The 16,248-nt window shown below is 44.4% G+C and overlaps 1 protein-coding gene and 9 non-coding genes across 10 annotated transcripts; all 10 read right to left on the reverse strand.

Moving 5' to 3' along the window:
- Window positions 1-1,224: 1,224 nt before the first annotated feature.
- On the reverse strand, window positions 1,225-1,296 carry trnae-cuc (transfer RNA glutamic acid (anticodon CUC)). The gene has a single exon. It is a non-coding gene; the product is annotated as a tRNA-Glu (tRNA).
- Window positions 1,297-3,523: 2,227 nt separating this feature from the next.
- On the reverse strand, window positions 3,524-3,595 carry trnae-cuc (transfer RNA glutamic acid (anticodon CUC)). Its single transcript has one exon. It is a non-coding gene; the product is annotated as a tRNA-Glu (tRNA).
- Window positions 3,596-3,995: 400 nt separating this feature from the next.
- Window positions 3,996-4,067, reverse strand: trnae-cuc (transfer RNA glutamic acid (anticodon CUC)). Its single transcript has one exon. It is a non-coding gene; the product is annotated as a tRNA-Glu (tRNA).
- Window positions 4,068-4,467: 400 nt separating this feature from the next.
- On the reverse strand, window positions 4,468-4,539 carry trnae-cuc (transfer RNA glutamic acid (anticodon CUC)). The gene has a single exon. It is a non-coding gene; the product is annotated as a tRNA-Glu (tRNA).
- Window positions 4,540-5,396: 857 nt separating this feature from the next.
- trnae-cuc (transfer RNA glutamic acid (anticodon CUC)) lies at window positions 5,397-5,468 on the reverse strand. The gene has a single exon. It is a non-coding gene; the product is annotated as a tRNA-Glu (tRNA).
- A 283-nt stretch (window positions 5,469-5,751) lies between these two features.
- LOC129605031 (uncharacterized) lies at window positions 5,752-13,082 on the reverse strand. Its single transcript, XM_055514114.1, has 2 exons — window positions 9,246-13,082; window positions 5,752-9,158 (listed from the first exon to the last, which is right to left on the reverse strand). Exons 1-2 carry the CDS (start codon window positions 9,272-9,274, stop codon window positions 7,307-7,309), a joined length of 1,881 nt encoding a protein of 626 aa, XP_055370089.1. The 5' UTR covers window positions 9,275-13,082; the 3' UTR covers window positions 5,752-7,306.
- A 151-nt stretch (window positions 13,083-13,233) lies between these two features.
- Window positions 13,234-13,305, reverse strand: trnae-cuc (transfer RNA glutamic acid (anticodon CUC)). The gene has a single exon. It is a non-coding gene; the product is annotated as a tRNA-Glu (tRNA).
- Window positions 13,306-13,690: 385 nt separating this feature from the next.
- Window positions 13,691-13,762, reverse strand: trnae-cuc (transfer RNA glutamic acid (anticodon CUC)). The gene has a single exon. It is a non-coding gene; the product is annotated as a tRNA-Glu (tRNA).
- An 885-nt stretch (window positions 13,763-14,647) lies between these two features.
- trnae-cuc (transfer RNA glutamic acid (anticodon CUC)) lies at window positions 14,648-14,719 on the reverse strand. The gene has a single exon. It is a non-coding gene; the product is annotated as a tRNA-Glu (tRNA).
- A 1,325-nt stretch (window positions 14,720-16,044) lies between these two features.
- trnae-cuc (transfer RNA glutamic acid (anticodon CUC)) lies at window positions 16,045-16,116 on the reverse strand. Its single transcript has one exon. It is a non-coding gene; the product is annotated as a tRNA-Glu (tRNA).
- Between the last annotated feature and the right edge of the window lie 132 nt (window positions 16,117-16,248).

Below are 16,248 nucleotides of genomic sequence, written 5' to 3' on the forward strand. Positions count from 1 at the left end.
ATGCGGACAAGCACTTGAACACCCTGGCTGGCGCACCAGGGCTGTCACTTTCTTAGGATATTACATTTACATGGCTAAAAACAACTCAAACTCGATGATGAGAACATATTTGGTGCATGAGGTATGGTACTCTATTAATGACTGATCTCTACACAAAGTGAATGAAAGCAATATGCAGCGTGTGGATATAACTTCTAAAGTAAAAGTAGTATAAGAATTTAATTAGGGAAGTAACAAATGTATTTATTGTTACACAACAGTTGTGTATGTAAAGAAAGCTGTTCCCTGACCGGGAATCGAACCCAGGCCGCGGCGGTGAGAGCGCCGAATCCTAGCCACTAGACCACTAGGGACTGTTTTTTTAGCCCAAAAACCCGTCCTGCAGGCAGTTTGTTCCGATATTTGGTTAATCAAGTCACTGCTTGCATGTTTACGTACTGGACCGGCTGTGCAATGGAATTCACAGGCCAGGATGCGGACAAGCACTTGAACACCCTGGCTGGCGCACCAGGGCTGTCACTTTCTTAGGATATATCATTTACATGGCTAAAAACAACTCAAACTCTATGATGAGAACATATTTGGTTAATGAGATATGGTACTGTATTAATGACTGATCTCTACACAAAGTGAATTAAAGCAATATGCAGCGTGTGGATATCACTTCTGAAGTAAAAGTATAATAAGAATTTAATTAAGGAAGTAACAAATGTATTTTTTGCTACACAACAGGTGTGTATGTAAAGAAAGCTGTTCCCTGACCAGGAATCGAACTCGGGCCGCGGCGGTGAAAGCGCCGAATCCTAGCCACTAGACCACTAGGGACTGTTTTATTAGCCCAAAAACCTGTCCTGCAGGCAGTTTGTCCGATATTTGGTTAATCGGGTCACTGCTTGCATGTTTACGTACTGGACCGGCTGTCCATTGGAATTCACAGGCCAGGATGCGGACAAGCACATGAACATCCTGGCTGGCGCACCAGGGCTGTCACTTTCTTAGGATATTACATTTACATGGCTAAAAACAACTCAAACTCTATGATGAGAACATATTTGGTGCATGAGGTATGGTATTCTATTAATGACTGAACTTTACACAAAGCGAATGAAAGCAATGCACAGCATGTGGCCATCATTTCTAAAGTAAAAGTAGTATAAGAATTTAATTAGGGAAGTAACAAATGTATTTATTGTTACACAACAGTTGTGTATGTAAAGAAAGTTGTTCCCTGACCGGGAATCGAACCCGGGCCGCGGCGGTGAGAGCGCCGAATCCCTGCCACTAGACCACCAGGGACTGTTATTTAGCCCAAAAACCCGTCCTGCAGGCAGTTTGTTCCGATATTTGGTTAATCAGGTCACTGCTTGCATGTTTACGTACTGGACCGGCTGTGCAATGGAATTCACAGGCCAGGATGCGGACAAGCACTTGAACACCCTGGCTGGCGCACCAGGGCTGTCACTTTCTTAGGATATATCATTTACATGGCTAAAAACAACTCAAACTCTATGATGAGAACATATTTGGTTAATGAGATATGGTACTGTATTAATGACTGATCTCTACACAAAGTGAATTAAAGCAATATGCAGCGTGTGGATATCACTTCTGAAGTAAAAGTATAATAAGAATTTAATTTGGGAAGTAACAAATGTATTTTTTGCTACACAACAGGTGTGTATGTAAAGAAAGCTGTTCCCTGACCAGGAATCGAACTCGGGCTGCGGCGGTGAAAGCACCGAATCCTAGCCACTAGACCACTAGGGACTGTTTTATTAGCCCAAAAACCTGTCCTGCAGGCAGTTTGTCCGATATTTGGTTAATCGGGTCACTGCTTGCATGTTTACGTACTGGACCGGCTGTCCATTGGAATTCACAGGCCAGGATGCGGACAAGCACATGAACATCCTGGCTGGCGCACCAGGGCTGTCACTTTCTTAGGATATTACATTTACATGGCTAAAAACAACTCAAACTCTATGATGAGAACATATTTGGTGCATGAGGTATGGTATTCTATTAATGACTGAACTTTACACAAAGCGAATGAAAGCAATGCACAGCATGTGGCCATCATTTCTAAAGTAAAAGTAGTATAAGAATTTAATTAGGGAAGTAACAAATGTATTTATTGTTACACAACAGTTGTGTATGTAAAGAAAGTTGTTCCCTGACCGGGAATCGAACCCGGGCCGCTGCGGTGAGAGCGCCGAATCCTAGCCACTAGACCACCAGAGACTGTTATTTAGCCCAAAAACCCGTCCTGCAGGCAGTTTGTTCCGATATTCGGTTAATCAGGTCACTGCCTGCATGTTTACGTACTGGACCGGCTGTCCATTGGAATTTACAGGCCAGGATGCGGACAAGCACTGTCACTTTCTTAGGATATATCATTTACATGGCTAAAAACAACTCAAACTCTATGATGAGAACATATTTGGTTAATGAGATATGGTACTCTATTAATGACTGATCTCTACACAAAGTGAATTAAAGCAATATGCAGCGTGTGGATATCACTTCTGAAGTAAAAGTATAATAAGAATTTAATTTGGGAAGTAACAAATGTATTTTTTGCTACACAACAGGTGTGTATGTAAAGAAAGCTGTTCCCTGACCAGGAATCGAACTCGGGCTGCGGCGGTGAAAGCACCGAATCCTAGCCACTAGACCACTAGGGACTGTTTTATTAGCCCAAAAACCTGTCCTGCAGGCAGTTTGTCCGATATTTGGTTAATCGGGTCACTGCTTGCATGTTTACGTACTGGACCGGCTGTCCATTGGAATTCACAGGCCAGGATGCGGACAAGCACATGAACATCCTGGCTGGCGCACCAGGGCTGTCACTTTCTTAGGATATTACATTTACATGGCTAAAAACAACTCAAACTCTATGATGAGAACATATTTGGTGCATGAGGTATGGTATTCTATTAATGACTGAACTTTACACAAAGCGAATGAAAGCAATGCACAGCATGTGGCCATCATTTCTAAAGTAAAAGTAGTATAAGAATTTAATTAGGGAAGTAACAAATGTATTTATTGTTACACAACAGTTGTGTATGTAAAGAAAGTTGTTCCCTGACCGGGAATCGAACCCGGGCCGCTGCGGTGAGAGCGCCGAATCCTAGCCACTAGACCACCAGAGACTGTTATTTAGCCCAAAAACCCGTCCTGCAGGCAGTTTGTTCCGATATTCGGTTAATCAGGTCACTGCCTGCATGTTTACGTACTGGACCGGCTGTCCATTGGAATTTACAGGCCAGGATGCGGACAAGCACTGTCACTTTCTTAGGATATATCATTTACATGGCTAAAAACAACTCAAACTCTATGATGAGAACATATTTGGTTAATGAGATATGGTACTCTATTAATGACTGATCTCTACACAAAGTGAATGAAAGCAATGTGCAGCGTGTGGAGATCACTTCTGAAGTAAAAGTAGTATAAGAATTTAATTAGGGAAGTAACAAATGTATTTATTGTTACACAACAGTTGTGTATGTAAAGAAAGCTGTTCCCTGACCGGGAATCGAACCCAGGCCGCGGCAGTGAGAGCGCCGAATCCTAGCCACTAGACCACCAGGGACTGTTTTTTTAGCCCAGAAACCCGTCCTGCAGGCAGTTTGTTCCGATATTTGGTTAATCAGGTCACTGCTTGCATGTTTACGTACTGGACCGGCTGTGCAATGGAATTCACAGGCCAGGATGCGGACAAGCACTTGAACACCCTGGCTGGCGCACCAGGGCTGTCACTTTCTTAGGATATATCATTTACATGGCTAAAAACAACTCAAACTCTATGATGAGAACATATTTGGTTAATGAGATATGGTACTCTATTAATGACTGATCTCTACACAAAGTGAATGAAAGCAATGTGCAGCGTGTGGAGATCACTTCTGAAGTAAAAGTAGTATAAGAATTTAATTAGGGAAGTAACAAATGTATTTATTGTTACACAACAGTTGTGTATGTAAAGAAAGCTGTTCCCTGACCGGGAATCGAACCCAGGCCGCGGCAGTGAGAGCGCCGAATCCTAGCCACTAGACCACCAGGGACTGTTTTTTTAGCCCAGAAACCCGTCCTGCAGGCAGTTTGTTCCGATATTTGGTTAATCAGGTCACTGCTTGCATGTTTACGTACTGGACCGGCTGTGCAATGGAATTCACAGGCCAGGATGCGGACAAGCACTTGAACACCCTGGCTGGCGCACCAGGGCTGTCACTTTCTTAGGATATATCATTTACATGGCTAAAAACAACTCAAACTCTATGATGAGAACATATTTGGTTAATGAGATATGGTACTCTATTAATGACTGATCTCTACACAAAGTGAATGAAAGCAATATGCAGCGTGTGGATATAACTTTTGAAGTAAAAGTATAATAAGAATTTAATTAGGGAAGTAACAAATGTATTTATTGTTACACAACAGTTGTGTATGTAAAGAAAGCTGTTCCCTGACCGGGAATCGAACCCAGGCCGCGGCGGTGAGAGCGCCGAATCCTAGCCACTAGACCACCAGGGACTGGTTTTTCAGCCCAGAAACCCGTCCTGCAGGCAGTTTGTTCCGATATTTGGTTAATCAGGTCACTGCTTGCATGTTTACGTACTGGACCGGCTGTGCAATGGAATTCACAGGCCAGGATGCGGACAAGCACTTGAACACCCTGGCTGGCGCACCAGGGCTGTCACTTTCTTAGGATATATCATTTACATGGCTAAAAACAACTCAAACTCTATGATGAGAACATATTTGGTTAATGAGATATGGTACTCTATTAATGACTGATCTCTACACAAAGTGAATGAAAGCAATGTGCAGCGTGTGGAGATCACTTCTGAAGTAAAAGTAGTATAAGAATTTAATTAGGGAAGTAACAAATGTATTTATTGTTATACAACAGTTGTGTATGTAAAGAAAGCTGTTCCCTGACCGGGAATTGAACCCAGGCCGCGGCGGGGAGAGCGCCAAATCCTAGCCACTAGACCACCAGGGACTGTTTTTTTAGCCCAAAAACCTGCCTTGCAGGCAGTTGGCCAGATAATTGGTTAATCAGGTCACTGCCTGCATGTTTACGTACTGGACCGGCTGTGCATTGGAATTCACAGGCCAGGATGCGGACAAGCACATGAACACCCTGGCTGGCGCACCAGGGCTGTCACTTTCTTATGATATATCATTTACATGGCTAAAAACAACTCAAACTCTATGATGAGAACATATTTGGTTAATGAGATATGGTACTCTATTAATGACTGATCTCTACACAAAGTGAATAAAAGCAATGTGCAGCGTGTGGATATCACTTCTGAAGTAAAAGTAGGAAGGAAGTAACAAATGTATTTTTTGCTACACAACAGTTGTGTATGTAAAGAAAGTTGTTCCCTGACCGGGAATCAAACCCGGGCCGCGGCGGTGAGAGCGCCGAATCCTAGCCACTAGACCACCAGGGACCGTTTTTTAAGCCCAAAAACCTGTCTTGCAGGCAGTTTGCCAGATAATTGGCTAATCAGGTCACTGCCTGCATGTTTACGTTCTGGACCGGCTGTGCAATGGAATTCACAGGCCAGGATGCGGACAAGCACTTGAACACCCTGGCTGGCGCACCATGGCTGTCACTTTCGCAGGATATATCATTTACATGGCTAAAACAACTCAAACTCTATGATGAGAACATATTTGGTTAATGAGATATGTGTGGTGGAAATTTTCCATAAAGAAGTAGATGAGAGAGAGTTGTCCTTTTTGTGCGATTTATTGAAATAATAAAGAAAATAAAAATAATGGGGAAAGCAAATCAAAAAGAAAAGAAAACCAGCTGGGGAGATCAGTGCACACACCACGAAGGTGTGATGCAAAGAGCCCACGATCCTCAAGTTGCTTCTGCCTTTTAACCTTTTTCCCTGGACCTGGTGGAATCTCCTTATCACACTGTGGGTGAAGATGTTCATATTACACAGGGAATAAACAAGGCTACAGCCTTGGGTCTGGTGAGGCATCAGACAGAAAGGAGCCTGAGCCCAGGGTTAAAAGGCAGACTCAGGCCATGAACAATCGGTCACCTTGAGAGGGAGATAGATTGTCTGTCTGAGAATGCTCAGTTCTGGGTCTAATCAACAAGTACAGAATGCATGGTCACTATGCAGAGTCAGAAATGAACCCAAGAAGCATTAAAGTACAATTTTTCCATTACATTTCCCCCCTTTTGATTACACATTAATCAAACATTAAAACAGTAAAAATTGTCAATCGTGGCATTCATTCTATAGTAATAAAGCATTCTTTAAAAATGAATTAAATGTATTGCTTATAAAAATGTAAATGGCGTAGGGATAAAAGATTGTGAGCTGTTTTTGTGGGTAGTTATACTAGAATAACCCTTGTGTATGAGCTTTGGAAAGACAGGGACATAAGCCTATAATCAATCAGATCACGTTCAGTCAAGCAAAAATAGGAAGAGGGTTATATGTTGATTTAAACTATTGTGGCGTCAGTCTCTGTGTCACTACCATCATCATCGGAGTCATCTTTGTGGTCCTCGTTGTCAACATCATCCTCTACAGAGTCAGCATCAGAATCAATGAGTGAATCGGTGTCCGGATTCCTGAATGTAGTGCATTGTGTCAGTGGAAGATAAAAATTTGTGTGAAAGTGTGAATCAAGTGGGAGCATAAAATGCTTTGTTTAAGAATATTGGATGAAAATCACAGAGAGGTATACATGTAAATCAATCACATAATTTAGAGCAAATATTAGAGTAACATATCAAAAACAACAGGGTCACAATCAATGTCTTCTTCTTCCTGTTGAACAGTAGCGTTAGATTGTTTCCAACCTGTTTGTTGACACCTTGACAGTTCGTTGGGGTTCTTCAGGTTGTGATCAGCTGATCACAGAGACACCTGGGATTCGTTATCACCTCCAGGTTTCCTTCCAATGTCGTCTGAGTCACTGTCACTCCCGTGATGTGAAGAGTCTACACGTCGTCCAGCGTCGGCAACTCAAGGCTGCTCGTGTGTGTGTTTTCCCAGGAGCGTGTGTGTAGATGTATGGTCTGATAGTGTGATTCATCGGCGCAGCTTCAGGCGGCGCTTGGCTCACACCTTTAGCTGAACGGTCAACGCAGCCTCGCCTCAGTGCGTGTGTGAGCACAGCGAGGGTCGTCCTTCTCAATTCTTTTCGACAGTGGTGGTTTTCTCGTGTGGTGTAGATGGAGATGGAGGGTCGTCTGTCGGATCCGGGACCTTCCTGCAGTGGCTGGAGTGGATCCAAGTCGCTCTTTCTGCGATCTTCACAGCCGGGCGCATGTCATACATGCTTCACAGTATTTTTGTGCATAGATTGAAAATCCCTTAGTGTACCAATGTTTTGTAAGAGCATCTAACATTCCCCCCTTTGATACATGGTCTAGTCCATGTGTCAACTTCGCGAAATGAGGGAAAAAGTGTTTAGGTAGGCAAGGTTTGCCGTCGGGCCCATACCAAACGCCATGGCTACTGGTGGCGCCATTCGTCAGCCAGAGCTTGCGTTCCTGTGGGGTAGAGAATGTCTGAAGATCCGGGAGAGCAGAGGGAGGAGAGGGAGGTCGGGTAGAGGTGGAGGATAAGAGGCAGGGAGCAAAGGGAAGGGGAAGTCGGGCAGCTGCCTTCGCAGCAGCATCAGCGCGTGCGTTTCCAGCAGAGATGGGATCAGTGCCCCCAGTGTGTGCAGGGCACTTACATACAGCAATTGCAGCTGGTAACAGAATTGCGTCGAGCAGATCAGCAACCTTATCATGATGCAAGATAGGTTTGCCATCAGATTTCAAAAACTTTCTGTGTTTCCACAGAGCACCAAAGTCATGTGTGACGCCAAAAGCGTATCTGGAGTCTGTGTAGATAGTAGGAGACTTCCCTTCAGCCAATTTACAGGCTTCGGTCAGTGCAATCAACTCCGCAGCCTGAGCAGAGTAATGTCCTGGCAAAGGGCCAGACTGTAAAACAGTATGAGAGGTGCAGACTGCATATCCAACCTGACAGTGGCCCGAAGCAGGGTCTCTAGAGGCGGAGCCATCAACAAAGAGAACGAGGTCACAGTTAGGAATTGGCACCTCCGATAGATCTGGGCGCGGAGTGCAAACCTGGTTCAAGACCGAAACACAGTTGTGAGGCTCGCCATCGTCAGGGCCTGGAAACAAAGTGGCTGGGTTAAGCACATTGCACCTTTTGACAGTGATGTTTGGCATTTCCAGTAGGATGGTGTTGTATCTAAGCCATCGGGCTGTAGAAAGATGCGATGTTTTTTGTTCCAAAAGGATCAAAGACACGGCATGAGGAACCAGCAGGGTGACATCAGAATAGCCAACAATGTCACGTGATGCCAGCACGGCTTTCTCTGCCGCAGCCACTGCTCGGAGGCATCGTGGGAGCCCCGCAGCGACTGGGTCAAGCTTAGCAGAGAAATAGGCTACAGGGCGTGGACGCCCTCCGTGATCCTGTAGAAGGACAGAGGTCATACAACCTGATTTCTCATCCACTGTTTGGGTGAAAGGTCGCGTAGGGTCAGGCAGACCCAAAGTAGGAGCCGACTGAAGAGCTAGTTTGAGGTCGGTGAACGCCTGTTCAGCCTCAGATGTCCACGTGAGGCGGGTGGTGGATGCAGAAGACGTCTGCATCAGAGCTCTAAGCGGAGCCTCCAAGACGGCGCAGTTAGGAATGAAATTCCTGCAATAAGAGCACATGCCTAAAAAGGACATAAGCTGTTTGTATGTGCACGGTTTAGGCAGGTTCTGAATAGCTTCAGCTCTTTTAGGTGAAATGGATTTCCCTTCAGCGGTGATGATGTGACCTAAGAAGGTAACTTCAGTCTGAACAAACTGTAATTTAGACAGACTTGCTTTGTGTCCAGCACCATGCAGGTGTTTCAGCAGCTTGATCGTATCTGCTTTGCAAGTTTCCTGATCCTCAGTGCAGATCATCAAGTCGTCAACGTACTGCAGCAGGGCGGTGCCTGGGGACAAGACAAGATCATCCAGGCTGTCTTTTAGTGCCATATTGTAGATGGTAGGGCTTTCTGAATACCCCTGGCACAGTCTGGTAAAAGTGTATGACTTTCCGTTGAATTCAAAAGCAAACCAGAATTGACTGTCTTTGTGGATGGGCACGCTGAAAAAAAGCATTGGCCAAATCAATTACTGAAAAAAATTTAGCCTTGGGCGGAACCTGAGAAAGAATTGTGTAGGGGTTCGGTACCGTAGGCGCGCGTGGTTGGACCGCCGCATTTACTGCTTGCAGATCCTGGACAAACCTCCATTCTGTTGGCTGTCCTTTGTCTCTGATTTTCTTAACTGGGAAGAGTGGAGTCCTCACTGGAGAGTTGTCACATGGGACAACGACTCCTGCTTTCAAAAGAGAGTTAAACACCGGTGTTATTCCTTCAATTGCTTCTCTCTTTAAAGGGTATTGCTGTTTGCATGGTCTGTAGTCAGATTTTGGCGTGATGACCACTGGGTCACATCCTTTGATCAAACCTACATCATATTTGTGTGTGGCCCACAGGGAAGCCGGAACTTCCTGTAAGGCTGGATACTGCGTCAGAGCGTCCTCTGACAAAAACACGTGGTGTGGAGTGTGTGTGTAATGTTGTGGTACCAAGTGCACTGTGCACTGCGCATGAAAGATAGACTGAAAAAGTTTTTTGTAAGCATGCAAAGTAGGTGAATACATCACATTCGGGTCGGAAGTCGTTTGCCAGTCTCCTTCCCGTTGACATCTGTCCACGAAAGGACCCAAGTCCTGCCATCTGTCTCCGTCATGTTTTGACAGAAGGACATGTGGATCTGCAGAATAAGCATCAACAAATCTCTCTTGTTCGTTAGTGAGAGAAATCGCAAGCGCAGACCTATGTTCATCCCAGAATAGAGAGGTTGAGGTCAGTTTGTCCGCATGTGTGTGTAACCATGATTTTTCAAACTCCTCATCAGGACCAGTGGACACATGTGCTGTACAAGACAGGTCAGATGCGTCTCTAAAGGTCGTATTCTGTGAGGAAACAAGCTGTCGAGCAGCCTGTATGAGGGCCTCAGTTACAGCCCCTCCCTTCAGCAGCCACTGATAAGAGTAGAGCAGCGGCTCTGAGCTGAAATTAGCACAAACAAAGGAATAATTATTCACATTGTCCGTGGTTGTGACCTGCACTCCCTCCGGAGTGGAAATCAGTGAAATACCTAAACTACACATGAGATCTCTTCCTAATAAATTTACTGGGCATAAGTTTGAAAGCAAAAATGAGTGTCTTGCCGTCTGATGTCGTGCAAGACAGAGGCACAGTAAGTTTTTCTTTTATTGTCTGGTATGTACAGTAATTATTATTACTTCTCTCTAATAGTCGTCTTCCCTTTAATAGTCATTTATAGTCTGTTTCAGTCAGTTTCAGTCTTCCTATAGTCTGGTTTTGTTTTTTTTTCCTACAGTCTGGCCAGACAAACCTATATTGTGCACAAATCTTTTTTAGAAACATGAAGGATTTTATTACTGAATTTGTTGCAAATTAAAATAGTTTAAACCCATCAGACTGTAAAGTCATGCAGCAGTTGTCATTTAGCTGTTTGTCATCATTTTAAAATCACTCTGTGGGATTCCTTTGAGCAAAAAGCGATTCTTCATTGCGAGCAGATAAGCATGAACATGAATTTGAGCGTGTATCAGCTGTAAGCGTGTTTCTTCATTGCGTGTATGAATGTGTGTGTGTTTTTGCGGTACCGTCTTGTACGTCACGTGAAAAGGAACCGTCACCTTCCTCCTTCCCCAACCATCAGTCTGATGTGAGCGCCAGTGGGTGAAGCCTTTCGATGGGACAGTTGTTCCTCGATGACAGACCTTTCCTGCATCCTCAGATGCAGCTCTTTTGGGCCGATCACGTCTGAAGCCTCTCCTGTTGTTTCAACCAGTGTCTGTGTCAGAGCACGTCTTCTCTGCTGTTGCTCTGTCCTTGTTTTCCTTTGCTGATTGTCATAAGCAGGTGTCTGTCAGACACACACGCTTGTAGTAGCTGGTTCATCTGATGAGCCCAGAACGTGATGGCTGCAGACGTTGTGGGAGTCGCTGAGGCGTCCATGCTGTGGTCTGTGTCCTCCAGCTGCTGTGGTGTCAGAGCTTCCACCCTGTTCTGGTTGTTGGTTGGCGCTTCTTCTCCTTCGGTTCTTCTGCTGATGGTGGGAAAGGAGTCCAGATCCGGATTTACCCTCATCGCGCTCAGTTCTGCATTAGAATAGAGAGCAGAAAGAATGGGAGCATTTGCTCTTGACATGATATGTGTGTGGTGTGTGTATAGTGGCGGTGTGTGAGCCTCCACAGAGTTGTTATCTTTTCTGCCAGCTACGTCACCACTTTTGTCCTTTCTCCCTTCTTTTGGCATTTCTCTCTTTCCCTGCGTTCTGATTCTTGAACCCAAAACTCAAGGCATCTGTTGTTTAATTCAATTTCTTCTAAGGTTTTAACTTTGATCGTTCTACTTTTACGGAGCTGTTTCTCCTTCTCTTCTAATTTTTCTTTTAAAGCGCGTATGTCCTTCACACTGAGTGATCCACCTTCTTGAAACCCATAATGTTTTGTCCAGTCGTGAAGACATGACACGCACTCATCACCATATTTACGTCTCGTTAATTTTGTAATGCTGCAGTCTGGTGGTGGAGACTTAGATTGCCCCGAACCCATCTTTCAGAGTCCCGGCGGTTTCCTGCCTTAGATTTTTATGTGTTCCGGCCGGAACCTTTTTTCGAAATTTCTCTTCCACGGACGTCTCCGTAGAAAGGGAACCGCTCAGATCAGCGACAGGGTTCTCGGAAGTGGTCCCTCACCGTCAGGCCCCTCTAAGACCCGGGTCCCTCGTATCTCAAAACCACTTCCCCCTGCAAACGCGCTCCATATTTCAGAAGCCGTCTTTTATTTCCTTGTCCACACCCTTTGGACTGCGCTCAGATCTGCACACTGGTCTGTATCCTCAATACAGACAAAACAAGCTCGGTCCCACGAGCCAACCCTTAGCAACCACCGTCTCGACCACCAGGGCAGACTTTGACCTAATTAATTTTACCCGAATATTAAATTTAAAATAAAAAAAAATATATATAATATTTTTGGATGTTTTCAGCCAAATAGTCGTTTTAGAAATATTATTATCTCTAGTCCTAATTATATTTTTCTTTTGTCGTTGTTTGTTTTAGTCTAGTTGCAGATGTTTTAGAATTAATTGTTATTTGCCTTACTTTCCCTAAACCAAATGATCAGAACCAAGTAAACCCCGAATAACTGAAACCAATTTCAAACCCGATCTGTTTTTTTTTTTTTTTTTTCTTCAACAAGTCGCAACAAAACGGAATCTCTCTCACCGGGCCGAGTAGAGGTTGGATTTTGTGTTCGTTGGATTTTTGAGTTCGTTGGATCTCGTCAGAGGCGATCCAGACGGGTGAGCAGTCCTCCCACTCAGAACAGCTGTAGAGGTTTGGAGGCTGAGCGACCCTAGTCCTCAGGACCGCCGTCCCTGGTCACACCGTCCAGACGACCTGCAGCGGATCCTGTTCGTAGACGCCAATTTCTGTGGTGGAAATTTTCCATAAAGAAGTAGATGAGAGAGAGTTGTCCTTTTTGTGCGATTTATTGAAATAATAAAGAAAATAAAAATAATGGGGAAAGCAAATCAAAAAGAAAAGAAAACCAGCTGGGGAGATCAGTGCACACACCACGAAGGTGTGATGCAAAGAGCCCACGATCCTCAAGTTGCTTCTGCCTTTTAACCTTTTTCCCTGGACCTGGTGGAATCTCCTTATCACACTGTGGGTGAAGATGTTCATATTACACAGGGAATAAACAAGGCTACAGCCTTGGGTCTGGTGAGGCATCAGACAGAAAGGAGCCTGAGCCCAGGGTTAAAAGGCAGACTCAGGCCATGAACAATCGGTCACCTTGAGAGGGAGATAGATTGTCTGTCTGAGAATGCTCAGTTCTGGGTCTAATCAACAAGTACAGAATGCATGGTCACTATGCAGAGTCAGAAATGAACCCAAGAAGCATTAAAGTACAATTTTTCCATTACAATATGGTACTCTATTAATGACTGATCTCTACACAAAGTGAATGAAAGCAATGTGCAGCGTGTGGATATCACTTCTGAAGTAAAAGTAGGAAGGAAGTAACAAATGTATTTTTTGCTACACAACAGTTGTGTATTTAAAGAAAGTTGTTCCCTGAACGGGAATCGAACCCGGGCCGCGGCGGTGAGAGCACCGAATCCTAGCCACTAGACCACCAGGGACTGTTTTTTTAGCCCAAAAACCTGCCTTGCAGGCAGTTGGCCAGATAATTGGTTAATCAGGTCACTGCCTGCATGTTTACGTACTGGACCGGCTGTGCATTGGAATTCACAGGCCAGGATGCGGACAAGCACATGAACACCCTGGCTGGCGCACCAGGGCTGTCACTTTCTTATGATATATCATTTACATGGCTAAAAACAACTCAAACTCTATGATGAGAACATATTTGGTTAATGAGATATGGTACTCTATTAATGACTGATCTCTACACAAAGTGAATAAAAGCAATGTGCAGCGTGTGGATATCACTTCTGAAGTAAAAGTAGGAAGGAAGTAACAAATGTATTTTTTGCTACACAACAGTTGTGTATGTAAAGAAAGTTGTTCCCTGACCGGGAATCAAACCCGGGCCGCGGCGGTGAGAGCGCCGAATCCTAGCCACTAGATCACCAGGGACCGTTTTTTAAGCCCAAAAACCTGCCTTGCAGGCAGTTTGCCAGATAATTGGTTAATCAGGTCACTGCCTGCATGTTTACGTACTGGACCGGCTGTGCATTAGGATTCACAGGCCAGGATGCGGACAAGCACATGAACAGCCTGGCTTGCGCACCATGGCTGTCACTTTCTTAGGATATATCATTTACATGGCTAAAAACAATTCAAACCCTATAATGAAAACATATTTGGTTAATGAGATATGGTACTCTATTAATGACTGATCTCTACACAAAGTGAATGAAAGCAATGTGCAGCGTGTGGAGATCACTTATGGAGTAAAAGTAGTAAAAGAATTTAATTAAGGAAGTAACAAATGTATTTTTTGCTACACAACAGGTGTGTATGTAAAGAAATCTGTTCCCTGACCGGGAATCGAACCCGGGCCCAAGGGTGAAAGCGCCGAATCCTAGCCACTAGACCACCAGGGACTGTTTTTTCAGCCCAAAAACCTGCCTTGCAGGCAGTTTGCCAGATAATTGGTCAATCAGGTCACTGCCCATCATGGTTTTAGTTGCATGTTCATGTACTTGTACCGGCTCTGCATTGGAATTCACAGGCCAGGATGCGGACAAGCACATGAACATCCTGGCTGGCGCACCAGGGCTGTCACTTTCTTAGGATATTACATTTACATGGCTAAAAACAACTCAAACTCTATGATGAGAACATATTTGGTGCATGAGGTATGGTATTCTATTAATGACTGAACTTTACACAAAGCGAATGAAAGTAATGAACAGCATGTGGCCATCATTTCTGAAGTAAAAGTAGTATAAAAATTTAATTAGGGAAGTAACAAATATATTTATTGTTACACAACAGTTGTGTATGTAAAGAAAGGTGTTCCCTGACCGGGAATCGAACCCAGGCCGCGGCGGTGAGAGCGCCGAATCCTAGCCACTAGACCACCAGGGACTGTTTTTTTAGCCCAAAAACCTGTCTTGCAGACAGTTTGTCCGATATTTGGTTAATCAGGTCACTGCTTGCATGTTTACGTACTGGACCGGCTGTGCAATGGAATTCACAGGCCAGGATGCGGACAAGCACTTGAACACCCTGGCTGGCGCACCAGGGCTGTCACTTTCGTAGGATATATCATTTACATGGCTAAAAACAACTCAAACTCTATGATGAGAACATATTTGGTTAATGAGATATGGTACTCTATTAATGACTGATCTCTACACAAAGTAAATGAAAGCAATGTGCACCGTGTGGATATCACTTCTGAAGTAAAAGTACATGTAGGAAGGAAGTAACAAATGTATTTTTTGCTACACAACAGTTGTGTATGTAAAGAAAGTTGTTCCCTGACCGGGAATCGAACCCAGGCCGCGGCGGTGAGAGCGCCGAATCCTAGCCACTAGACCACCAGGTACTGTTTTTTTAGCCCAAAAACCTGCCTTGCAGGCAGTTGGCCAGATAATTGGTTAATCAGGTCACTGCCTGCATGTTTACGTACTGGACCGGCTGTGCAATGGAATTCACAGGCCAGGATGCGGACAAGCACTTGAACACCCTGGCTGGCGCAACAGGGCTGTCACTTTTGTAGGATATATCATTTACATGGCTAAAAACAACTCAAACTCTATGATGAGAACATATTTGGTTAATGAGATATGGTACTCTATTAATGACTGATCTCTACACAAAGTGAATGAAAGCAATGTGCAGCGTGTGGATATCACTTCTGAAGTAAAAGTACATGTAGGAAGGAAGTAACAAATGTATTTTTTGCTACACAACAGTTGTGTATGTAAAGAAAGTTGTTCCCTGAACGGGAATCGAACCCCGGTCGCGGCGGTGAGAGCATCGAATCCTAGCCACTAGACCACCAGGGACTGTTTTTTTAGCCCGAAAACCTGCCTTGCAGGCAGTTTGTCCGATATTTGGTTAATCAGGTCACTGCCTGCATGTTTACGTACTGGACCGGCTGTCCATTGGAATTTACAGGCCAGGATGCGGACAAGCACATGAACAGCCTGGCTGGCGCACCATGGCTGACACTTTCTTAGGATATATCATTTACATTGCTAAAAACAACTCAAACTCTATGATGAGAACATATTTGGTTAATGAGATATGGTACTCCATTAATGACTGATCTCTACACAAAGTGAATGAAAGCAATGTGCAGCGTGTGGAGATCACTTCTGGAGTAAAAGTAGTATAAGAATTTAATTAAGGAAGTAACAAATGTATTTTTTGCTACACAACAGTTGTGTATGTAAAGAAAGTTGTTCCCTGACCGGGAATCGAACCCAGGCCGCGGCGGTGAGAGCGCCGAATCCTAGCCACTAGACCACCAGGGACTGTTTTTTTAGCCCAAAAACCTGTCTTGCAGACAGTTTGTCCGATATTTGGTTAATCAGGTCACTGCTTGCATGTTTACGTACTGGACCGGCTGTGCAATGGAATTCACAGGCCAGGATGCGGACAAGCAC

This window comes from Betta splendens, chromosome 13 (genome assembly GCF_900634795.4).
Source record: "Betta splendens chromosome 13, fBetSpl5.4, whole genome shotgun sequence".
NCBI classification, from domain to species: domain Eukaryota; kingdom Metazoa; phylum Chordata; class Actinopteri; order Anabantiformes; family Osphronemidae; genus Betta; species Betta splendens.

Excerpts from the sequence above, each read along its gene's own strand:
- LOC129605031 (XM_055514114.1), bottom strand. The coding sequence starts at position 9,274 with ATGCGGCGGTCCAACCACGCGCGCCTACG. Across the intron at positions 9,159-9,245 it reads TCCAACCACGCGCGCCTACG|CGTGCCCATCCACAAAGACA; the intron begins GTACCGAACCCC and ends GCTTTTTTTCAG.